General features: G+C 45.1%; 1 protein-coding gene across 3 annotated transcripts in view; it reads right to left on the bottom strand.

Annotated features, from left to right (window-relative positions):
* PTPN14 (protein tyrosine phosphatase non-receptor type 14) overlaps positions 1 to 25,789 on the bottom strand; it is a 178,991-nt gene that overhangs the window by 31,738 nt on the left and 121,464 nt on the right. For all 3 annotated transcript variants that reach the window (XM_003999294.6, XM_006942777.5, XM_019821801.3), the window contains exons 4-12: positions 24,843 to 24,940; positions 22,419 to 22,486; positions 16,490 to 16,560; positions 15,532 to 15,619; positions 11,852 to 11,940; positions 8,880 to 8,967; positions 7,981 to 8,063; positions 4,830 to 4,887; positions 1,295 to 1,373 (exon numbers count right to left, since the gene is read on the bottom strand). In XM_003999294.6, the coding sequence (XP_003999343.1) occupies positions 1,295 to 1,373; positions 4,830 to 4,887; positions 7,981 to 8,063; positions 8,880 to 8,967; positions 11,852 to 11,940; positions 15,532 to 15,619; positions 16,490 to 16,560; positions 22,419 to 22,486; positions 24,843 to 24,940 (722 nt within the window). The remainder of the gene's footprint in view (positions 1 to 1,294; positions 1,374 to 4,829; positions 4,888 to 7,980; positions 8,064 to 8,879; positions 8,968 to 11,851; positions 11,941 to 15,531; positions 15,620 to 16,489; positions 16,561 to 22,418; positions 22,487 to 24,842; positions 24,941 to 25,789) is intronic.

Raw genomic sequence — 25,789 nt, 5'->3', positions numbered from 1 at the left:
TTTCTTTAACACACACACACACACACACACACACACACACACACACACCCTAGGAAGGCAACCTCTTGCCCAAACACTTTCTGATGAGCAAAGTTCATCATTTTCACACTCTGGATTTAAGCATGAGCAAAGGAGAGGAGGACAGGCAGAAAGGCAAAAAATAAAACCAAAAACCACCAACCAGAAAAGGTGACTGAAAATGCTCAGTTGCCTGAGGAGGAGTGTGCTCACAGACCAGATGAGCTGAGATCGACAAGAAAAACCAGCAAAACCCAGGAACAAAGGTGTGCCACTTCTCCATCTCTATGGGCTCTGGGGCTTTCCCACAGAAGCAGGGTAACTTTGCTCGTCTGCTTATAAAAAGGAGTATTTGATTAAAGAGTCTTGACTATCTTATAGTTTCCACACTCACACTCTGACAGGACAGAGGTTCAAAACAGCCAGCCTATGGTGACACAGAAACGCATTATCCGTTCAACATACTGCCGACACCCAAGTTTAGTAACGTTCCTTTTCTGAGATGCAGTTAGTGTAATGACGAAGAGGGCGCTGGCTCAAGAGTCATTTTTCACCTCAAAGCTCCTCCCATACCCTTTCTGCGCCCCACTTTCTTTTTCTATAAATGGCACTAGTAATAGTACCTATCGTGTGGGTTTATTTTGAGGATTAAATGAAACAATACGTTGCAAGGGCTTAGCACGGTGCTCAGCACGGTGCTTAGGGAGAGGAACTGCTCTATAAATGGTAATTGTTATTATTAGAACCATTATTCTTAGGACGGATTTTCTCACACGTTTGGCATGGGAGTGTTTGGGGAGAAAAAGAATAAAAAACAGACTCCATTTGCTCTGAGGCAAGAACAGGTGTCCGGAGAAATGGCAGGCAGCAGTTAAAGAGAGGAGTGGAGATTATTTGTGCCTTTCTTTTAAGTAAGCTGGACGCCTGTGTGCTCTGTGTGCTCGATAAGGGTCACGAGGGTGAAGAGCATTCCGTGGGGCTTACTGTCCCTCTCTCTTCTCCAAGCCCACTCATCAGAGGGAGGAGACAAGGAACTCGCTCACTGCCTTCTCCCAACTCCCTCGGCAGCCAATTCTGGGAACGTTTTCCTCGCGGGGGCAAATGACACGCTATGCCTTTCACAAATCGAAGCCGCCACCTGCTGCCATTCAGACAATGACAAAGTTAAAACAAAAGTATCACTGTCATCTAAGAAATAAAAAAAAAAAACTTCTTCACCGCTGATAGGTACTCGACTTTTCGTCTCAAGAAGGGAAAATGACAAGCCACGGTTTACCTTGCGAAGTGTGTGTTTCCGAGTAGTGTTCACCACACTGGACGTGCATGGGAGGCAAGATGTACGGTTGCTGTCGGGGCTGAAACAGAAAAGACAGCACAGGTGGGAAGGCCGTGGCACAAATGGCCGTGGAATCTCACAGGGCACCAGCCCAAGCACACGACAGCCCATCATTCACCCACGTCTGCAGGGAAGCACACTGTGGCCTCTCTGCTGGTCCACCCTTGACTCGTCCCTCTTTGACTCATCTGTACCCCCATCTCATCACTAAGTCTAGGACTGGAGAAACGGAGGGAAATAAGGCAGCTGGCTCAAGGTGGGAAAGGTAAGGAAGCTGTAATTAACATTTAGTCTATTTCCTGATATGCTTGCAAAACTCCCAATGCCCTTTTAAAAGGAGTAATTCAGAACATGTAGATTTATTATATTCGACCTAAAGAATAATAACAATAAGGGGAAACTCGGTTTCATTGTAACCAAAATTGTCTGCACCTATGACCCTAGTTTACAGCACCACGTCAACCTCCAATAGGGATGGGGGTGGTGTTAAGCTGGGTTCGGTTGCAAATTTATATAAAAATCTGAATGGTGACCCGCGACAATATGTGTGTGGTTCTCAAGACCACTTATGGACCCCCCGTTGCAGAACCCAATGTGGACAGGTCTTGCAGCAAATCTAGTTCAACCATCTACTCTTTTCCAAGAGACTCCTTAAAGATGGTTATTTAGACCCAACCTGAACAACTTCCTGGTGCAGACAAGAATAAAACTTTCAGAAGAAAAAAAAAAAAAAGTTTAGATCAGCTCAATATTTGGTGAGCCGACAAAGGAAATATGATTAGTTGCTAACGTGATCTACAGCAAATTACCGAGCCTCAGTACATCTCAGCTTCTAGCCAATCAAATCACACCTCTTCCCTCCCCTTATCACCAACAATATTTATGTTATTTAGATATTGGGATGCCCAGCGACAGCTTCTTTGAAGAAAAAGTTTTGACTCTAAAAAACAAAAATCTTTAAAAAAACTTTAAGCCTGTAAACCACCAAACAGGATATATTCGATTATTTTGAAATTACTCTCATAGATACTGGTTTAAATATTACTGCTTTAGGAGAACGGCTGAGATCAAGCCAAAAAAACGCAAAGCCAGCAGGGGTCACACTTTCTCAGTATCCCTCAATACTGGAAGAACACTTGCCATAATCTGAGGCTGGGCAAATAACTCATCTGCCATTTTGCCTGCCACAAATAATGCTTAAGCATCAAAAGGGCACGTAAAGAAGGTAATAAAGATAAGGGATCCAAAAATAAAAAAGTCAAGAAAGAAGAAATAAGGAATTGAAATTAATCTAAGAAAGGAGTTCATGGTACCAAAAAGAAGGTGCTGTACCAGCTTTTCTCAATATTCCCTTTGGCTGTTCCCCCCCCCCCCCCCCCCGCCTTTGGCTGGTTTATGAATTGCAATTTTAAAATATTTTCCTCTTCTTGGTGGTACATAATTCAACTCAATTTTTCCAGCGTAGGACAGCCAGTTTTGAGGCTTAAAACAAACAAACAAAAACAGTGGGAAGGGATTCACGTGAGGTAATAGAAATGCATAGTAAGGTAAAGTTGGCTCACTGCCTTCTCTTGCTCTTAAAAATCCAATTTTTTGGAATTAAAAAAAATCTAATAAGCAAGTGACTGTTTATGAATTGGCATAAGTGTACAGCAAAGGATAATAACAGCTAATCCTCCAAATACCATTTCGGGATCTTATTTATTCCATCTCTTCGTATTATATATATAATATTGTGTTATGTTATATATAGTGCATATCATTCTATCTTTCCAGACCTGCTAATATAGAAACAAGTGAGACGCCGTAATATAGGCAGCAGAAGGGCAAGAGAAAAATAGCAGTCCTGTTTCTCAGCAAGGAAGCCAAAAAGAGACAATATCACTCATCCCAGGGAACTCCTGGTAATATGGTTTTGCCCTGAAAGGTAGAAGAAAGGGAGGAGCCTTGAACTTGGCTTCCTGCAGACTGTCTTCACCCAGATAAAATACGAAAACCTCTTTATCTTCTCCAGATAATTAGGATGAGATCAAATCACAAGACAGCTTTAAAATACTTGGCCTCCATGGTGTTTCATGGACATAAATGAAAAATCATCTCCCTAATGAAGACATGTGGAGTCTAAAAAAAAAATAATATTCACAAAGGAGAAGTATAAAGAAACCAGTGCCATGAACAAATCTATCAATGCCACAAGGGAAAAGCCCAAAGTGACCCTCTGGACCTCCAAGGCAAGGGCCACTTGTGAGACACTATGCATGACATCGAGATTAATAATATTCATGTTGGGTACTCAGGAATGTGATGACATAATGGCTCAACTCTAGAATTCTAAGAGTTCATTGTCTATGCATTTTCCAGACAAAAAAAAAAAATTCCTCAAAACTCTCCTTTGGAAAGACAAGTTAAAGATGTGCTATAGAGTATACATTGTGTATGAGGAAAAATTCAATTTTATTCTCCTATCAACTCGAAGGAAATGGTCACCTAGAAAATTTTAAAGGTCACATGTTTAAAGGTCACTTTTCTGCATCTTTCTATGATATGATCCTAAAGTAGTCCTCAAAATAAAACACAGCCTAAGAACAGATGTATTGAAATTAGAGTTGCGTTTCCTTATTCAGAAGAGGAGAAATTTTTTGTTTAATGTTTTTATTTATTTTTGAGACAGAGAGAGACACAGCATGAGCAGGGGAGGGGCAAAGAGGGAGGGAGACACAGAATCTGAAGCAGGATCCAGGCTCTGAGCTGTCAGCACAGAGCCCAATGTGGGGCTTGAACTCACGGACTGTGAGATCATGACCGGAGCTGAAGTCGGACGCTTAACCGACTGAGCCACCCAGGCGCCCCAAGAGGAGAAATTTTTTAAAAAATGAAAAAAGCTAACGTTAGATTAGATAGAAAAGTAGATCAATTCAGTAAATCGATTTTGTTGGTCTTAAAATTAGAAGATATATAATTAATCTTCCCCATCAAATACCCTAACTTGAAACCACCGACTAAACTCGTTCAATTTGGGTTCATTCAAAAAGCATTTTCTGACTAGTTTATTAAGATCTATCTATGGTGGCAAATACAAAAGAATTTGTAGAGCTTATAACTAAAGACATGTGTATGTAACAACCAGAAACAGTGACAAAATCACAGATGAGCAAATGGACAAAAACACACACCATAGGTCACATGCTGAAGAAACACGGTCTCATCAACCTTAAGACTTATTCTTCGGGGGTGAACCTTGAGCCATACTTCAAGAAGTGATGGCTGTGGATGGGCACATGGATGTCCCACGTGATGGGGCACAAATGGGACATGAATATTCATGACACCTGCTTGGCTGACTGATGCTCTTCTATGTTTTCATAAGATCTCACCTGGTCATGATGCCCTTTCATGTTTCCTTTCAATTGAGCAACAAAAGGACATTCCATCCCCAACAGTCAGACCATTTGATTACTGCAGACTTTATACATACCAGAGAGGATCGGCTCCAGGTGGGTTGGCGTCTGATGGGAGGTGGAGAATTTGATTGTCTACAGGAAAAGTTAAAGAAATGAGAAGAGTCATTTTATTTATCATACATAAGATGATCAGACGGACCAACAAGAGAGGGGGAAAAGGCGGGGTATGGGGGGGAAACAGACAAGAGAGCTAAATAATAAGGTGCGCCTGGGTGGCTCAGGTGGTTGAGCGTTGAACTTTGGCTCAGGTCATGATCTCATGGTCCGTGAGTTCGAACCTCGCGTCGGGCTCTGTGCTGACAGCTCAGAGCCTGGAGCCTGCTTCAGATTCTGTGTCTCCCTCTCTCTCTGACCCTCCCCCGTTCATGCTGTGTCTCTCTCTGTCTCAAAAATAAATAAACATTAAAAAAAAAGAGACAGAGAGCTAAATAATTTATGGCAAAATGTAAACATTTATTTCTGAATGGAGAGGCTATGAAAAATGTTGATTTCCTTTTTTATTCTCTTATTTTCAAAATGTTTAGAGCACATGATCCTTAGATATTAAATTTTACAGAAGAATGAGGCTTATTTCCAAAAAATATTATGAGGGAAATAAGCAAGACTGAAAAATATCACTATTATTACATGGGTTTTTTAAAAATTGTATTCTTTGTATCTTTGTCTATGTGTAAAATCTTTCATAAAGAAAAACAGCAAGAAGAAAAAATATTTTTTAAATGCTGCCAGTCAAATGGAATCCAAAACAGATTAAATATGTTTGAGTAAGACCATACAAAGATCTTTTTGAATTAAGATAATACTGATTATAAGTAGTAATCTAATCAGATCCTTTCCAGACTGAGAATCAACGTGAATTTTTTTTAACGTAGGGATAAAAATGTGTGGGAGCTAAGAGTATTAAGAAATTCTTGAGTACTGGGGCGCCTGGGTGGCGCAGTCGGTTAAGCGTCCAACTTCAGCCAGGTCACAATCTCGCGGTCCATGAGTTCGAGCCCCGCGTCAGGCTCTGGGCTGATGGCTCAGAGCCTGGAGCCTGTTTCCGATTCTATGTCTCCCTCTCTCTCTGATCCTCCCCCATTCATGCTCTGTCTCTCTCTGTCCCAAAAATAAATAAACGTTGAAAAAAAAAAAGAAATTCTTGAGTACTGAAATCAAAGGTGTCTTTGAGAAATGGGTCTCAAAGTCCAGACTGACATTTTCCCTAGTCTTCAGTGAACTCATACATAGGCAAAAACAAACAAAAAACCCAGGACACGTAGAATTTTCCATCAAGCTAGAATTCTTCAATTTAAAGCATTCTCCTTTGTCTGATAGTTCATCTTTCCTACCTTTTTAGTGATAAAACACCTTTTCTTTCTTTCATGAGGTGTGGAAACAGTAACGTTGGACTTTTTTTTTTTTTTTTAACAATTGGCCAAATATAGTATTATTAGACTTAGGTTAAACACCCTTCCCACTCCCTGCAATTTCTCTTCTCAAGTCAAGAAATATGGGAAGCACTCTTTGGAGCTCTATGAAATGAAATGAAAATCAATGATAGTCTTTTAGCAGTCAGGGTGTGCAGACCTCTGGAGAAAGATGCTGTTAAGATAATGCTAGTTTCCTAAAACTACAGGGGGTTTATCCCAGGCCTTAATGCAGTCTGTGCTGAGATCCTGAAACTATACACAGAATTTACTATGTGTATGGAGTGTGTGTGTGTGTGTGTGTGTGTGTGTGTGTACATCTTAGAGAGTCCAAATAAGAGGTCAGGAACCTCCTCTACCTGGTGAGGAGAAAAGAATGGTTATTACAGAAGTAGAAAGGAAAACACCATTTCCTCAGTTTTCAGGCTAACGTGGGATGCTCACTAGTATTCGGAGAGCGCCAAAGAAATCAAAATACTCTGCAAATTTTACAGTAAACTCCCTTGCTGAGAAATGGTCCAGCCAGAAGACCACAGTGAAATTCACTGCTTAAAACAGTCAGATTTTAATTCGCCCTCCAGAAGCCGACCATAGAGTTCGTGTTAATGTCAAAGACCCCCCCCCGCAGATCAAAGGCCGCCGCAGCGCAGAAGTGCACAGAAGTGATCTACGGGGAGTCTGTTCAAAAGAACGCCACGTGCGTGTGCGTGCGCGTGTGCGTGCCCGTACAGTGATGGCTGTTTGACTTGCCGCTCCCTGATCACTGCCCTTCCGATTTACATTTGCAAACTTTGCTGGCGGACCTGATACCATCAACGATCCTTTCAGACTCCGACAGTGACCAATTGCAAAGACCGGTTTGAAAGAGCCTCCATCGTGTAGAGAAGAAAGTCTGTCAGGACCTGAGGCTCCAGTTCTAAAGCAGCCGCAATTTTCAGCAGGAACTGCTCTGGGACAATACTCTCACACTCTTGGATGTGTCCACTGGGGGAATGGAAAAGCAGTTCCTCTCTTGCATTTATATCCCCGAATTCTTTGAAACACAATTAAGCACCTAGGGCGCCCCAACTGCCGAACGTCCTCTGCTGAGGAACATCTTTTGAAGGCAACCAAAATAAAGGCAATGATAGCGTGAGCCCCAGCTACTCTACATCCAAGGTCAGGTCACATTTAAGTTCCCATATCAGACTCCCTTTATCATCTTTATTTCCAAATTAAATTGAAAAAACACACATGGATTCGTGACGTCTATTAGTGTATTCCAAGTCTTCCTCTAATTACCCTGGCCTCTCATTTACAGGCAGATGACATGACCCAGAAGCACACGCGGGGTTAGCCAACTGTGTAAGAGAAACAGGGCTGAGGATGACAGAACCTTCTTTTCTTTCAAGTTGGCTTGCTACTCCGTGACACACTTCTGAACATACCCCGCATCTGACACGAAGGGGCACCCTGGCAAATTGGGAACCGCTCAGCTCCTCCGAACTCCTCACAGAGGATGGAAAGGCACTAATGTGGGCCAACCCGTCCAGGTAGTCAAGCACTCACAGTCAATTTGTGAGTTATTTTCTCTCCAGGCGCACGCGCTGTGCCAGACGGCCTTCGTCATTAAAGTTCTTTCCCTCCTGCCTGGTCAGCTTCCACGAGGAAGGAGGGAAAAGAGCGACTGGCAGACGCCATCTACGACATCCCTAAAGCACATGGATTTAATCTGACCAGGCCTTCCAGTGAGAAGGTGGACAGACGGCTTACTTACTCAGTGCAGATTTTGTTTTGTTTGTAAAACTTGTGCCGCGTAGCAAACAACCGAGAGATATACTTGGCATTTTCAAGATCGTCCTTGGAAAAGAAGAGGCAGAGAAAAAAAACAAATAAAACATGTATTGGATTATAAACGCATCTCCCTAGGATTCTCCCGAACAGGGCCACATTCCTTCATATCGTCGGGCCACACACAAAATAGCCCCCCTGAGCAGCAAACCGGTGTGCTGAAATTCTGCAGCAAGCTGGGCTAGGAAGCCCACCCAAGGATGGCAGACAATCTGTTAAAGAATCTTCCATACTCAGGGCACTGGGCTTACACCATGGGCTGGCATATCTTCACACAATTCCAAACCAGATGCTTTAAAAATAAATAAGGATCAAGACAGAGCACGGAATGAACACCAAGCATCACTGAGAGGCAGCGAGGTGCCCGGACAGCCCTGGCTCTCAAGGGGGCCCTCAACAGAAGGAAGATCACTCAGGTTACTTCAGATTAGGCTTGGGCTGTGTGGCTGGGGGGAGAAAATCCAGGTCCGCCAGGAAAAGAAAATGCCGTGCAATATAATCGGGGGGTTACTGGATGTGGGCTGTAACTTGAGCGCGGAGGAACGCAGCACGCCAGACAATGGGATCCACCCCAAACACAGCAGGTGGAGGAACCGAAATCCCCGAGTCCAAACTCGGCTTGGAAACCTGGCGTTCTGAACGGGAAATCACCACCACTACCCGGAAATGAGTAATGACAGCACTGGGCGAGAGGTGGACGGTTACGGGTTCAGTAGAACATTTATTCTCTCACGACGCAGAGAGCAAAGAAGGGATGTGGTGAGTTGAGAGGTCACACGGCAAGCTGTCTGTCGGACCCTGCCCCCATCTTTCCATTTTGCTTACCGTGTGAAAGAGGGCCGTCTCTTCTTTGTTGATGAGCTCCACCAGAATAGTCGACTTGTTGTGTGTGATATTCCCGATGTCATTCCACCTGGTCACAAGAAAAACAACTGGGTTTGCCAGGCAGGTTCCATGCAGTTATGAATCAGCACAGGAGGGTCATCACTGCTGGTGAGTCTCATTTTACAAATTACGATTTAACTATAGTTTTAAAAGCTAAATGTGCCTTCTCTCCAAGCAAAAAAGTAAAGAAAACACACCCCGGGTCAAACTTAAATAGCTAAGGAAACCGTATAACGTAAATCTGGATACTGCTGTTCATAAGGTGTACTTTCATTTATGACTAGTTATGAGGAAAACGTTCAAGGAACGTCTGCCTTGTTTTTCACATTTCCAAACTGCAAAGCATATGGAGGAGCATATTATTTCAAAGTCACGTGTTTCCAGGAATCTAGGCCAAAGAATCCACATAGATTCTGTGTTGCAGCGTAGGCTACAGACTGATTATGCCACCAAGAGAAAGTGCCCGGGAAGGTAAGCTGTAGTTTCCCATTCTGCCTGGAGTCAGTTTGTAGCCGCCTCTTACTACTGTCTACCTTCACTCTGTGCCCCGATCTACAATTCCCTCTTCATGCCAACCTTCACTGCCCTATCCTCTGCCTAGATGATTCCTTCAAGACTTAGCTCAGAAGTCACCTTCTCTCTTTCTCGTCCCGACAACACGCATGCGTATAGTTCCCTATCGGTCACCACGTGGTATTACAACTGTTGACCTCTGTGACTGGATCCCAAACTAAGCCAGACTAGCCCAAAGATGCCATGCCTAGAGATTCTGCTGTCTTCGTGTCTGTATTCCAAGCACGGAGCCAAGCACCCGGCATTCAACATGCAATGGATGTTGGCTGAGAGAATTGAAAGTAGTAATATTGCCTCCCATCTGTATAGAGTACGGTTCCTTTATCGACTCTCTAAGGTCGACAAGGCAGCTATTTTTGTTCTTCCTTTAGAGATGAGACAATTGAGGCACAAACGGGTACAGGACTTAGCCACGTTCACTCTGCTCACTGGGGATGCACGAGTTCCATACTGGGGCTTACGGGCATTCCTCCAGTCACCTTTCCATTATTCCAAGACCAACTGTGTTTACGTACATCTGCTGGGGCCATACTCTCTACAGGTGATCAGTAGAGCTGTCGGTTGACTTACAATTCCAAGAGATTACATCTACACGACCCAGAGCTACAGGCTCCTCAATGAAGGTCTCTAGAGATAAGAGATATTTGGTTTCCTCAGGCTCCATTCCTTCAAACCGACTGCCAAAACTCTGGATCCACTCCTCCTCCACCATGAGACTTCCCCTAGGGGCATCATTACCATGACACCATGGCAGACCATGGCAGAAGTAAATTCCCAGCCTGTAGGGGTTTCGAGATAAGGACTGGAGGAAGAAGTCCGGAAGCAGTTCCTAAGGAACCGAAGCAAGCCTATGAGTGGCTTACCATCAGCAGAGTTTCAAACTGCTATTTTCTTCTATTTAACCTCCACAACTGAAACGTAAGACTTGTCTACTTCTCCAGGCTCAAGGAGAAAATGAAGCATTGATTCAGCTATGAAGAACTGTGTGGGACAAAATGCCCAAACAGCTTTAAATGGGCATAAAAATTCATAGTTATATCGCTGCCTAATTTATGCATTTTGCTTGACCAATTTGTAACTTATTGTACGTGTATGGAGTTGACTGAGTATGTCCAAAAGTCAAAAAGTTTATTCTGCAGCCACCAAGATCTTCCCCCTACTTCTGTTTCAATAATGTCCCCTTTCACAGAGCAAGAAAAAAATAAATGAACAAAAATAATGGCAGGGTGGGGACCTAGTGGCAGAGGGGGGCGGGGTTTGGGGGGAAGCCAATTAGGAAGCTTTTGGTGGGAAAATACTTGCAAAATGACCCAGATCAACTGCTGATCCAGAGAGTACACAGCTGGGCAAGATCCACGCCCAGAAGGTGGACTTTGCTTTGACTCTAAGAGCTGTCTTTGATGATCTGGCCTAGGTGCACAGCTATGCCTACCAGATGCATGTACAAGAAAGCTCGTCTTCCAGTAAATAACTGGCCACACTGCCCTTGTAAATGAAAGCAAGGATGCAGCTTTTGAGATCACTGACATTACGGTAGCAACTACGGATGCCAACACGAGCAAGCTCCCGGACACGTGACCCGAGGAGACACTGGTTTCTCACGTTAAACGGAGAAGAGGGCTTAAAATGCAAAATAATGAGAGGTGCCTAGGTGGCTCAGTCGGTGAAGCATCCAACTTCGGCTCAGGTCATGATGTAGCGGTTCATGAGTTTGAGCCCCATGTCGGGCTCTGCACTGACAGCTCAGAGCCTGGAGCCGCCTTTGGATTCTGTGTCTCCCTCTCTCTCTCTCTGCCCCTTCCCTGCTTGCACTCTCTCTAAAATAAATAAGCATTAGAAAAAGAATTCTAAAATGCAAAATGATGAAAAAGTACCAAATCCCTTTAATTCATGATAACACATTCAATGCTTTTCAAAATGCACTTTCATAAATACATTATATTTTTAATATAAAAATCAGTCCTCCCTCTTCTAGCACATGTGGTTAGGCGGAGGGTGATGGAAAATGGGAAGAAGCCACTCTGGACTGAAGGACTGACTGGGCAGCCTGCTTCCAACCAGACTCACAGAGTTTAGCTCCAGGTCTCTGGCTCCAGGGCACCTTTCCTGGACTCAGGTGAGAGTCCCCACCCCCAAACGGGCCTCCAGGAGAAGTGAGATGCATTTCTCCATTAGCGCTCGAATCGCACAGAGGGCTGATCTTCTCTGAATTGAGAAAAGCTCAATGGTGACCCACCATCTGGCTCTCAACTCGCTGGGATACCTGTCCTACTGAGCAGGGTTTTCGAGAGTCCCTCAAGGGGAAAAAGAAAAAAGGAAAAAGATATGAAGAAGACTACCTGTGTATCACTGCTTGTCTTCCAATTCTGTTTCTCACGAAAATGCCCATAAAGAAAATGCCCAGCTGCACACTGTTTCCATGATTGTCCTGCGTAAGATCAACAGAAGAGCGGCGTGATGAAACAGATCACCGGCGACCTGGCAGAACCGAGCACATGGGCCGCAGCCCACCGGGGGGCCACACCCCGTTTCCTGCCCATAAATGAAAGAATCACAGACAGCATCCGGACGAAAGGCAACTTGGTGCTGAAGGGACTCACGCCGCTGCACAGCCTAGTGGACTATATACATATACATGCATCTTTTATCTGAATTTGTCACTACACGTTGCCTGTCCAAGAGAGATTTTTAGGATTGTCTCAGATTTGGGGGCACTTAAGATCTCATCTTTCACGAGCGTCTATTAGTACCTTTTTTACGTTTTTTCTAAATCAAAATTATACGTGTGTGTAGTTTGATTACGTATGCGTTTCATACACGTGTGATTATATAAGCCCGCAGTTTGAAGAACTGAGCATATTGTTTGCAGCCTCTTTAGAAGAAGCCAACAGCAGACTTGTTCCCACCATTTCCTCTCCCTACAGACATCAACTTCCCCTGCCTAATGCCCTAGTGTGTGTCTATTTGCATCCACTGTGCTTGGTGTTTCAATTTAGAGCCTCATGCCCCTCAGTCCTGGGATACTTTCTCGAATTACTAGCTTTGTTTCCTCTGTTCACTTCTGGAACTCCCATTATTCCAATGTTGGACATCCTGGGCTGGCCTTCTAATTTTATCTCCCACCTCCCACGTTCCAAACTTCACTTTTTGGTGAGATTTTCTTAATTTTGTCTTGCAACCTATTACATTTTCCATTTCTGATATCACATTTTTAATTTCTGAGAGTTTTTATTTCCTTTCTTTTTTTTCTTTTTTTAAAATTATTTTCTGAACATTCTCTTTTAAAAGCAATCTATTCCTTGAAAGATGTAATATAGTGGAGACTCATAGGATGGTATTTTGGGCGGGGAGTTCGTCACCCGGCAGAGTCTCTACGTCTTCCAGGCCGCTTCGTTTTCTTTGCGTTGGCCTCTGTCATTCCTGTAAGGACACCATGTGGGGTGATGCTGGGCCACATATTCATGTTCCAGAGAGGGACGCTAAGTGCTGGCTGGGAGCTTCATGAGCACAGGAGGGGCACGAGGACTACAGAGCTGTCGGGAAATCTGCTGGGCCCTGTGCTGAGGAAGCCCGGATGACTTATCTTCAAGTCTGGTCTCCTGGTCCGGTCAGATGCTTCCAGCCTCCTGTTTGGGAGAGCCCAACCTGCTGCCGGCGTGCTTGGGAGCAGAGCAGGAACAAGGCTCACCATCCGGGGAATAAACTGTCACAGCCCCCTGCTTTCCCTGGGGGATACCTTCTTTGTGGAGGGAGCAGAGAGGCGCGCATGACTAGACACGGGATGGAAGAGAAGGATGTCTGCATTCCTCAGAACCCTTGATCCCGTATAAGACACACAGACAACAGTGCCCCATCACAGGGACGTCTCTCCAGCTCGCCCGGCAAAGCGCACATTAGAACAAGGCTCTTCTAACAGGGACAGAGCGAGGTCAAGACAACGGCTGGATGCAAAGCAGAGACAGGGTTGGGAGAGGGTGGAGAGGGAAGGAAAGGAAGTGCCTCGGTTGTTAGGAGTAGTTACAAGGTAGGTGACATGCAGAAAAACACTTGTGAGAAAAGAAGTCAGGAGAAGTGGAGAGGCGAAGCGGAAAGAAAATCCTGCAGAGAGCCTTCCTGGGGCACTCTGCCAGTAGATCCATTGGTGCAGCGGGCCAGTAGGGGTGGGGGCGCGGCAGGAGCAGTTCACCAGGGCCGAGCAATGGAGAAAACATAGGACCGAGGCCCAGACGCTGCATCGGTCAAACCTTAGGGGTTTGGTATCCCACTCGGCTAAGGATCGAGGCTCCAGACACAAGCACCCTCTCTGTGTCCCCGCTCTCTGACAACGCAGGGAGCCACCGAGGCAGCGGCCCGCCTGTGTGTGTGGAGGCGGGAGGGGCGGACCTGTCAGGAAGTGGACTGGTACTCCTCCGGCCTTGAGAAACTTTGAAGAATCGCTCGTGGAAAAGCCCACGCTACGTGGAAATGTTCTTCCCTAAAACGTGTCCATAGCAAGCCCGTGTACGTTCCTTGGGGCTCCATCACTACTCGGTCTGCCCCTGCACACTCTCCTGCCTGCCTTTTCACCTATCTCAGAGCTGATCACGGCACCGCCCCACCGGTCCTGCTGCCCCTCCCGTCATCCTTGTCTCCAGGGATGTCAGGTGGTCGGTAGGTGGCCACCTTAGTCATGAACAGACACGTGGGGAAACAGAAGACACCCAGCTAAGTCACACGCACAGGCAGTGAGTCAGCAGTGCCTGTCTGCCCACTCGGACCAAGGTAGACAGTACCTGCCTTGTGCTCTTCCCACAAAAGAACATACCAGAAAGTGCATCGGGGAACGGGCACAGTGGATTTCAACACTATCTCCACTGCTCTTGTTTCCCACAGCCCAGAATGACCAAAAACAACACGAGTAAATGAGTACAACGAAACCCCCGACTTCCTGGGACTGAGAAGTCAGTTTTCTGGAAGTGGAGAGAAGTTTACCCTGGTTTCTCAATGGCCCAGAATATCATGACTATATATGGGCTGCTGAAATGTAAGTGGGATGCAGATGGCTTCATAAGGCATTATTGCAAGGAAAATGGATTACAACCCTACGAAGGGTGGCCATTAGAGAAGCAAAAGAAAATTAAACAAATCTACAAAAGAGCCATTTAGCCCTTTCCACAAGCTGCGGCCACCCTGCTCGTTCTACTTGATGCACATGGGCAGTTCTCATTAAGGCAAATTGCAAGCGTGCAGCAGAGGAGGAACAGAACACTTATAAAACAGCCAGCGGAGCCAGTTTAGAATGAAATGTTTGTGCTAAAATTGCACCATCTCCCAAATTGCAGAAATGTGCCAGTTGCTTTAGGTTTCTGACAAAACTCCGTCTTTCGCAGAGTGGGTCAGCAGAGAGAAGAAAATGAGTTTGAAGTACGGGCCCAACTCTATAAATGACCATGCACCGTGACCCCCCTCCCCAACCACACCCACTTCAGGAGGTGGATCTGTTGCAAAGGATGTGATGGGCTGTAACAGCTTCCCAGGCACGGTTTCCAGAAAACACCTAAGGGGCTGGAAACCCACAATGGAGGCTCTGTAGAACTCGAGAAAGAAAGTGTGCTTGCATACAGGAAAGGTTTCACTCTGCCTCACAAGCGATGATCCCTGTATCAGCTCAAAGAGAGGAGAGAAGAAGCGAATAAAGAAAGCTACCGGGTAGGGTCTTCATATTAATAGCTGCTTTCCTGTCGCAGAACTGGACGTGACCGCATACCTTCCCAGGGCTGGTGGATGGGCTGGTGTTTGTCTGGTACTCACTCAGACGGTTGTCTTACAAACAAGATATTCTGCCCAAGACCATGGAAAACTTCAAAGTCTCTTAGTTAAGAAGAAGTGTTTGCTTTACCTAAAGTAAGCAGGACTCACCATCCAATGCCGCGTAGCGATAAGGAAGCCAGGTCGCTCTGGTCGGTTGCCTATCACTAGTTTTCCAACCACCTGAGCCATTCTGAGAAAGCTGAAGTGAGGACAGGCCAGGGTATGTTACCTTCACAGGGAAGATCTCCTGTCCAAATCCATCCAAACGTTCCACCTCGTTGATGTACATGAGCTCGGCTTCTGAGGGCAGGATTCCACTAAAACCGAAACAGCGTCAAAGAAGGAAATGGTTAAGAGCAACAAAGGCAGTGGAAGATCCGACCCTCCTGATGGCAAATTCCAGAGCTGTGGTTTAGCTCCAGTTCTGGGAAGAGCAATCATCACCCAACTGTGAGGACGCGGTACATTACTAAGTAATTCATTAACATATTCCCTACCAGCCTTTACTCAACGGGGAAGAATCAGAGGAAGGTAAGGTATTTAATTAAGAGCCACAGCCCTATAAACAATAATTATTCCAGACATCCCTGTGAATAATGCTGCTTGCTTTAAAAAAAAAAAAAAGTTATTTTCTCCCACCTAGGAAAAAAAATCTCCACTGTTAAGAAACAAGGAAAAAGTTTATGAGGATGCTATTTTGGGAGCCAAGTGGCCAAAACGAGAGAGAGCTTAGGACCACTGCACAGGTCCTCTGAGGTCGGAAGGAAGGCTGCTCGTTTTCCACTGGTCCCAGAGAGCTCCACGTAGCCCTGATAACAAGTTTTCAGGGCCTCCTCTCCCTCTTGACCTTGACTTTCCCATCCAAAGCAGATCTTTTAGGTCTTCACTCTTAACTCAAGCAGCCCCAGTCTCCCCAGCTCTGGCAACAGAGTTTTCGGAAGGTCAGAGAGAAGAGTTCTCCTGGCTAACAGCTTCACATCTATGTGGGCTTGCTGGTGTGGAAAGAAGAAAAGGAAAAAAGAAAGGGAGAGAAAGAAAAAAAAAAAAAAGAACAGGAAAAAGGGGAGGCAGGGCAAGCACACAGTTTTTGAATCTATTTGCGCCTCTGGGAACAGGGCTGAGCCACATGCAGGATAGAGCACAGCCGGGGGCCGGGGGTGGGAGCCAAGCGCCTTGGCGGGCCCTACCTGTGGGCTTTGTGTTCTTGGGCTACCTTCTGGGTCAGCTCCTCCAGAACGGCCTCCTCCAGGGCCAAATCCTATCAAAACAGAAGCAGTTGAGGTCATTTGCTGTTTGTTAGGAACAAATCTTAGGAGCTCTGTTCTCCAGAAGGTTTTCCTGATTAGCCTCACTTCATCCACCTCTCCTTTACTCCTTCAAATCGAAAGTTGTCCATTTTCGGGCTGACGGTCCATTGTTACTTTTAGAACATGGCTCTCCACTATAACTTAGGTTCTCCACTTATAACTAACATGCCTCTTTCAAGGCATAGTTTGGGGAGCCACCTAAATTCTGGAGGGTATAGTAATAGCTCTTTTTTCATTTACCTTCTTCTTCTTTGTCTGCCTCCCAGACTCACTTTTATTGAAACTGCTTTGTCAGTACTTACGTATTTTTAACAATCGGGGTATGAATTTCCAGCCCACTATCCTTTCAAAAGCTGAGCCTAGCAAGGGGCTGTGCCTGGCCTTTTTGTCCACCACCACAATATCCAGGCACTAATTCAGAGCTACAGAAGGCAGAGAGGGCTCATTCAGATGTTACTTGACAGACCCTTGGGAGCAGAGGCCATGATGTCTACAAGTAGGGAGTTCTATAAGCTAACGGTGTGTGGGAACCCGCTGGTGTCTCCAGCACCTAAATCCCAGGGCCCTGGGGCCTGTGGCTCCCGTGGCATTAGAGCCGATTGCACATACCTCTTCCCAACACCCCTCCGCTGACAGTGGGAATGTATCAGGCATTGTTACACGTTTACCAGCACACAACTGTCTGGGATGGACGGTCTGAAGGAGTAATTCCGAGACAGGGAGACCAGAGCAACCAGTTCCTGAGACTCTGACAGCCGTGGTGATTCCAGAGCTCCGCGAATTCCTTGTGGTAGCCTGGGGAGGCTCAAGCCGAGGGCCAGCTGCCTCAGACCTTCCTAGGGGCCGGTTCCACACCATCTGCCCCAGGTTGATAAGCACCGACGAGGGCAGAGATATACACGCCACTTCCCTCTGAGCTCCAGAAGGGGTGTCAGAAGGGCCTCTGAGCTACGTGTCCTGGTGAGGCCCTCTGAGGCTCATCGTAGACACTGAGGGTGGAGGGCTGGGGGCTGAAGTTTGGCAGAAAACATCCCAAATGCCGATTCCCTGGATTCGAGAATACCATCTATACCAAGATGGCCTCCAATTTAACAATTTTCCGTGGATGAAATCCCACCCCCAAAAAAGGTACACCTCAAAACTGCAAGAAACATCCCATCTCAAATCAGGGAAACATGAAAAAACAGTATCTTTTAAATCCGGAAAATGAGGGTGTAAATGAGGTGCTGGAAATTGTATAGCCCTGCAGATGGTCACAAGAAACCTCGGAGAAGGTGGAGGCAGCTCTTATTTTCCGTGCATTAACTGATTAATTTGCTGTTTTCCTGTCTAGCCATCCACTGAAATGACTCAAGTCCACGACAGGGAATAAGCGCCGTTTTTCGCCCGGGAACAGCAAAGAGGCCGCGTGGCTTGCACACGGGAGCGATGGGCCTGCATCCGGGTATTGAGTGGTAGTCCTAACGCGGTACTAATTGTGAAAAGCTAATGAAAGGCATGTGGCCGTTGGAGAAAATAAAGAAAGGTAAGCGAAGATCAGAAAGTGCCCCATGAAACCTCAGCTTCCTACTTTGAAAGGAGAAAAGCCCAAAGGTGCGCCTCTGCTATCCCACTCCATTCAAGCGCCTCCATCTGCGTGTGGGGCCTCCCTGAGGTATGCGCCCTGCCACAGGGAAGGCGCGAGCGGCCCTGCGTGAATGAAAAATGGCAGAGTGCATGCCTGTACACAGCGGCACACCTGTGGAGTGCCCTGGGTACTTCGCTTTGTTCTTTGCTCTGCCTCAGAAATGCCATTTGACGAATTCGGTTGCTTTTTTAAGATCAAACAAGGCCATTCATCCCATCTTCCCTCCCCCACCAAAGGAATGTAGTCTTCTCTTTGAATTCTCCAGTGGAACCTCGCACAAGGTTTACAACCTTCCATGGCTCCCCACTGCCTGCTCAATTAGGTCAACACCTGGGCCTGGCATTCAGACCATTCTTTGGCGTGACCTGGCCTTCCCTTCCAGGCCTCCTCTCTCAAAGGTTCAAGGCCTCAGGCAAACCCTTCTTCCTAACAGAATGCTTGTATGTCTCCTGACACACTCATGCTGAGCCTTCCTGGAAGAAACACCAGGGGCCCATCACACTGAGTGAAATGTCACCCTGTCCTTCAGGTTTCGTCTCAACTACCGTTCCCTTGACCGGGCTTCCATATTCCCCCATGCCGGATGTAGTAAGCCTTTCCTCTTCCACTCTGAGTGTGGCTCATCCAGCCCTCCCCACGGCTGGCCTACTGTCTCTCTTACACAGTTATCCGGATGCTCATCTGACCCTTCCTCCTTCACCCTCCCTCTTCTTCATCACAGACAGGCCCCTAACAGCACCAGCTCTTCTCCACATCACTTACGGGCCTATCACGGGGCTCTTACATGATGCCCACTTATAAGCTCTCCATATGCAGTAAGTGATCAATAAATGCTTATTGAACTAAACTCAACAGGCAACTCAGTAGGCAACAAAGTTTCACGTCGTCAAACCGGAGTTTCTAATCACACAGAGCAGGTTAATGATCGTTTGCACCTTCTGCCTGTCCTCTGCTTACATTTCAAAATTCGTGGAGTGTTGCTGCCCGAAAAGCACAGTCTTCAGCCTCCTTGTGCTTGCATGCCAGAGACAAGAGGGTCATGCTAATCATAAGACGATGACGATGGCAATGACAAGGACAATTACTTCCTGAGAATTCACCATGTGCCAAGTAACGTACTTCATGTGCATTCTCTCCTTTAGTTATCCCAGCTGGAGTAGGCATGCTGTCCTCATTTTTTAGATGAGAAAATGGAGGCTTTGGTGAGACAAATAATCAAATTTTAAAATAAACTAAATTAAATAACGGCCCAAGTTCACATAGCCGGTAAATGGCAGCCAGGACACGGGCACAGAATGCTTGGCTCCTATAGTGTGAACCACCTGACCACAGGCCACAATGTATCCAGGGTACAACATGGGGCAGAATGACAGGACAGAAGCCCAGGAACATCCACAATTCAGATATACACACTGACATCGGCTTCTGTCACAGTGTCTTCAGTGCTGTCCAACAAGACTTTCTGCAATGATGGAAATGTTCTATATCCAAGCTTTCTAGTACAGTAGGGTTAGCCACACGTGGCTACTGAATTTTTTTTTTAAAGTGTACATATTTTGACAGAGAGAGAGAGAGAGTGAGGGAGGGGCAAAGAGAGAGAGGGAGGGGGAGGGAGAGAGAGAGAGAGAGAGAGAGAGAGAGAGAGAGAGAGAGAACCCCAAGCAGGCTCCACACTGCCAGCGCAGAGCCTGATGTGAGGCTCAAATTCACAAACCATGAGAGCTTGACCTGAGCCAAACTCAAGAGTCGGTCGCTTAACCAACTGAGCCACCCAGGCACCCCTACTGAGTGCTTTTTAAATGTAGCTAATGCAACTGAGGAACTGAATTTTCAATTTTATTTAACTTTAAGTAACTTCAATTTGGATGTACATTGCCAGCCACATGTCACAATGTATGTAGCTACTATCCCAAGGAGGGGAAGTTTGGATCCAAGAATAACATATCCATATTCATTCGTTCACTGTGAGATTTAACGAGGTCTATGCTGTTCAGGTATCTGATTTGCTCAGAGCCCAGTGGAGACCGTCATATTCTGGAAAAGGTGAGATACACAACTCCTTCCAGCCTTCACAGACAGCACTGGGACCTGCCAAAGCATTCTAACATCTACAAACTCGTAAGTATCATGCTGGCAATCACCATAAAAAATTCTAAATAGCACCGAAGCCTGGTCTCTGCCCAAAGGCTAGGTGAGTAAGACCTTTTTAGGAGACAAAGGTGAAAAAAAAAATTGTGGAAAATTCTCAACCCAATTGATTGTCTCCACTAGCACAAAAAGGCACGCTCTCTAAAATTCTAAGGTGTGAGCTTCACTTTCGTCTCCCCAAGCGCACTGGGGAGCCTCTGAGATGTTAGAGATGTTGGTTCAAGCATGTTGACACCAAATCCTATGAAGAGCTTCTGGGCCAAGTAATATGCTAATCTCTTTGAATGCAGGTCGATTTGATGGGTAGAGTTAACAAGGCATGAAAAACAACAGATCTATCAGACGATACAGATGTTTTCTTGGCGGGAAGAAGAATAAGGACAGAGTTATTCATGAAACCATAGAGATCTCGCAGTATTTCCCTAACCTATAAGAATAAAGGTTAAGTATGCGGCAACCTAAGCTCATCTCAAGCCCTGACAGGGATAATGACTACAGCCTTACATATGCTAGTCTTTCAAAACTTGAACCCTTGTCACCAGACACACTACTTTCTCCCATGTGCCACAGCCAACTGGATGCCAAGTTCTGCTCGTTTGATTTCCAAAATATCTCTTGCTTTGCTTTCGTGTTCTTCTTGTCACTCATAATACCTAAATCACCTCCCGCCCAGAACACCATGATTCTCATCTGACCTTTCACAAACGGTCTTACTGCTCTAATCCAGCGGTTCTCAAAGTGTGGGGTCTATAAATCCCCAGAGTCCACGGGTTCTGAGCCCTGAGATGTTTCATCTCATCTGCTGCCACTCCCCTCTGCCACTCCTGAGCGACAGTCAGATTCACCACAGACTCTTACACGATCACTCATGCCACCCTGCCCCTGCTCTTTCCCTCCCTGTCTAGATCATTCCTTGTTCCCTACCTGTCTGCCTGCTGCAATCCTGCCCACCCTCTGAGACACAACTCGCCCACCATTAGTCTTTAAGCCTTTCCTAACCACCACCCCCCCAGCAGAGGTAACCTCTCCCCACATAAAATCCTGACTGCACTTTATTACTCTTGGCTTTGCATTCTGATTTTGCAAACTTCCTATTTACTCAACTATTCGGCCGCTTCCCTGAGAACAACCACCGTTTCTTATATAACTTGATTTCCTGGTAGTCAGTTACCCAGGCCAGTGCTTTGGGCAAAACAGTTGATAAAAAAATAAGTGATGAATGATCAGGGTTTCTAAAATCAGAGCCAGGATACTGCAGCAGGTATAGCTTTTCAAACATTTTAATTCCTCCTCATTAAAACTCTTCTCATTTACCCCAAAGCTTCCAAACAGCAAACATACATTCTCCCGGGATTAAAACCTAGCCTCGTTCCTAATTTAACCCAAGACTGGGCATTTGACTCCATTGACTCATTCAATGAAATTTCACGAGTGCAGAATATACGCCAGTTAACAGTAACAAGACAGAAAGGGTATCTACCTACGGACCACAGAGCTGACGTCCCAGCTGACAATCCGTCAACACTGGACACGTTTAGATACTGAAAGGGCCCTGAAGAATGCACATAGAAGGTGATTTAGCAGGAAGTGGTTGATGGCTGGAGTGTATCATACAGGTGGTCAAGGAAAAGGGAGTCGTCTTTGAGGAGGTGATATCTGACTCAAGATTTTCAATGTCAAGTCACAGAAAGATCTGGAGCACAGTACTGAAGGCACAGGAAACCCAAGGACGAAGGTTCTGGGGTGGGAACAAACTTGATATGTTCAGAAAGTTAGGAAGAATGCCATGGCCCTGGAGAGGTGGACACGGGGACTGGGGAGAGGGGTGTCAGGGGACAGAGAGGTGCCTTGAGGAGGCGGGAAGAAGTACCTTTTTCAGTGTTTGTTTATAAAATGTGTCCCCACTTTATAAATGCATGGACTTTCCTCCCTGGGGAAATATACGTATGTAAAATCCTCTGAGATTTTCAAAGGAAACAATTAAACACCCAGAGAAGGTAGAAAATTAATTAAGAAAAAGGAAATCACACTTACCATAGGAAACAGCACATATTCTCTGAGGAAATCTTGAGAATCAAACTGATTGTAGTCTCCAAAATCAGCTGAGAAGAAACACGGGGGGAAGGGTAGTATTTATTATATGAAATTAAAGATGGAATAAAGCAAGGGTAAAATTATCGCCACATTTATTATTCCCACTTCGTCCTATTTCTTCACTATTCGATAAAAAAAAAAAAAAAAAACGGTGCCGCGACATGTTTGATATTGTTACCACTTTTACTTAGCAATACTGTAAATATCAGCATGTGAGCCCTATTACACAATTTTCTAGGGGAAAAAAATGGAGAAATTTGAAAGCGATCCCTGAGCTATTTTAAAAATTTGAAACAAACCTATACTTATGTTTTTGTTAAATATGCACCAACACATTATCTTAAGAATATCTGCCAAGGGGGCTTTTTAACTCAAGGTTAATTGGGAGAACTGAAGAGCCAAACCCATCTGCAACTTTTCATATATTTGCAGCTGGAAATTCCCACCGTAAATCACCGTTGGCAAGCAACCCTGCACATTTTTACACCTCCTAAACAAGCTGACATGTTGCAAGATGCCAAAAATTCTGTTTTGTCCTGTTTTCATTTCACCACGGGATGTCTGAGCACATGCAAGAAGAAACTGTGTCTATATTATCAATCTATACATGCCTTGCATCTAATCCTACCTGCTCTCAAAAAAGATCAAACTGCATACAGACTTAATTTCATGCAAAAGATCTGGCATCAGGCAGAAATGGGTGCAGGTATCTTTGGGGTACAAGAGATACAGAATGCAAGAGTCCACACACAAGGCCAGCATCCACACGTTGCTGAGAAGACAGAGACGCACCTAAGAAACTCAGCATTTAACTAATGAGCAATTAGGTGAGGCATTCAGGACGGCAACAATCACATGCTCGGCCTGTCTTCATATTTACTCATCAGTTACTGTATTTCATCACGACGTATAACTAAGTGGATGTGTCTTCCTAAGGGCCCAACAAGGGTTCTTGGGAAAATTACTTTACAAATATGAGAGCTAGGGGAATGGCTGGCTTCAAGACCCCAGCGAACAGAGAGTTAGTTCACCAACTTCCTTTAGCCTGAAAGCTATCACACCAGGATCTTCCAGGATCCAGGAGGCCTGTGATAAAGCCAGGGATTGAAGAGTAAGAGGCCAAAACGAGTAATAAAGTGAAGAAAGGAGAAAACTTTTTAAAAAGAGAAAGATCCAATTTGCAGAGGAGGGACACAGTGGATCTTCTCTCTCTTCTTCCTACTAAAGGGGGTCTTCTCCTTCATTTTGATGATCTTTCTTTCATGACCACTAACTGTTCTTTCATATTGTTCTGGGCACCGTTCCTTTCCTTTCCAGTCTTTAAGCGGAGAGATGGGATACAACATATTTTGTGTATTTTCATCCACAAGGTAACGATAGCTAACTACTGGAGTCGTACGTCCAACAAAAATTGCTAAACTGCTAATACTCCGGGATGAAAGAGATCAAAGGACGTCTGCCTCTTTAGACATTCTAGAACCCAAAAGGTTCAACTCCAGTTCAGAATTTGGGATGGGAAGTTCAGTTCACAGCTTCTACAACAACAGTCCTCACAGCAAGGGCTTGGCGGCTGGCATTCCGTCTGGACACGAAGTGATTTTAAAGAAAACAGTCTCTGAAAGGGAAACCTGTTTCTTTTAAAAAAAATTATATTTTATCTTCTTGTTTCCAATATGACTAAAGGCAAGGCACCACTCAGTTAAGAGTAATGTATAAATATATGTAAAAGTCATGTGACATATTTTACATAAATATATGTAAAAATACATGTAACAACTTAGAAATGGTAAAAACAATCGCTCCCATAACTCGAAGTAGGATAGATTGAAAGATGAAGGTACTTCACTATGTGTTTGTTGCTTTGCAATATCTATCTATCTATCTATCTATCTATCTATCTATCTATCTATCTATGTCATTACACATACATATACATATGTTCCTCTCTTTAAGTGTGTGAGTATAAATTAGACTGCAATATTTAAAGCTATCACACTTGAAACTGATGTGAAAGTCAAAGAGTCACGACATGAAGCCACAAAATATGACCACACTGGGCAGTGGAATCATTCTGAGAAAATGTTCCACAAACCCTGCATGTAGCTTTAACTAAAGTCAGGATGGAAGCTGCTATTTCTCCAAATAAAACTACAATTATACAAGCGTGAGCAATTTGCAAGCAGCCTTGCGACGTCCACCAGCCTGCCACCAGAAATCACTATGTCTGCGTTTTTAACGTCTCTTGAAATGAAAAGTGAGAGTTACCGAGGGATCGTTTCAGTAAATGCACTTTTTTTCTCAGAGAGGCCAGCAACACGGCAAACAGAAAATGCGATCTCGTGGGCCGGCCGCCACGCTCCTTACCTTGCACGGCCAAGCCGGCCAGTCGGATCACCTGCTCCAACGCACACCGCAATCGCCCTTCAAGCACGTCCTTTTTGACTTGCAGGTAATACTGATACCTGTTTATGGGAACAGAGGAACAAATAACCTTAAAAACACATACTTGGAATATGTTCCCACAACATCGATGTCTCGCTGTATCAAACTCTGTGTGCACAGCGGGACGCACAGGTGATGCTGCTAAAGGTCAGCTGTATTAAAGATGGAAAGTGCCCTCTTCCCGTGTTTATCTTTCTTTGATGTGGCAGGTGCCACATCCCATGCATTCTCAGTTTGAGAACATTCTCATCAAATCACTTCAGTGTAGGTCCGCAGGATGAAATACTGATAAGGACCCATTCCGCGTAACAGACATCAGGAATAAAAATGTTCTTCCACACCTGGCTGCCCACAGCAACACAGCTGCCCAGCCTACATTCAACAGTGGGGCATTCCCAAAAAAGTTCTAGAAACATGTCATTTTTTTTCTTTTTTTTTAAACTCAAAAGTTTGGTAGAGCAGAACACAAAGAGGCCAAATAATTTGGCATTCTGCTAATGGATAGGATAGAGCTTCTGAGAGCGAGGCTAACCCTACAGGTCCGTGGCTCACAAAAATCCAACCTGAAGTACATTCTCAAGCCAGCACAGCGCAGGTGAACAGAATGTGCCCATGTACAACATCAAACCTCAAAGTAGACCACTGCTCTCAGAAACCAATAAAAACAGTGTATTGTTTCCTTGCCAATAAAACTGTATTCTTAGAATTACCTACACATTTAGATATCGCCTCACCCCAAACCTTTCTTCCTAGGACTCCACTTCCCTTGACCATACTCTTAAAACAGTCAGTCACCTCTATAACAGACTTTTCCTAGCACCAATTCTTGGCAAATGCTAACAACCTTTCTGCTCTTGGTAACCATGACT

Source organism: Felis catus, chromosome F1 (assembly GCF_018350175.1).
Source record: "Felis catus isolate Fca126 chromosome F1, F.catus_Fca126_mat1.0, whole genome shotgun sequence".
NCBI lineage: Eukaryota > Metazoa > Chordata > Mammalia > Carnivora > Felidae > Felis > Felis catus.
This window is presented reverse-complemented; position numbering and strand designations above follow the sequence as displayed.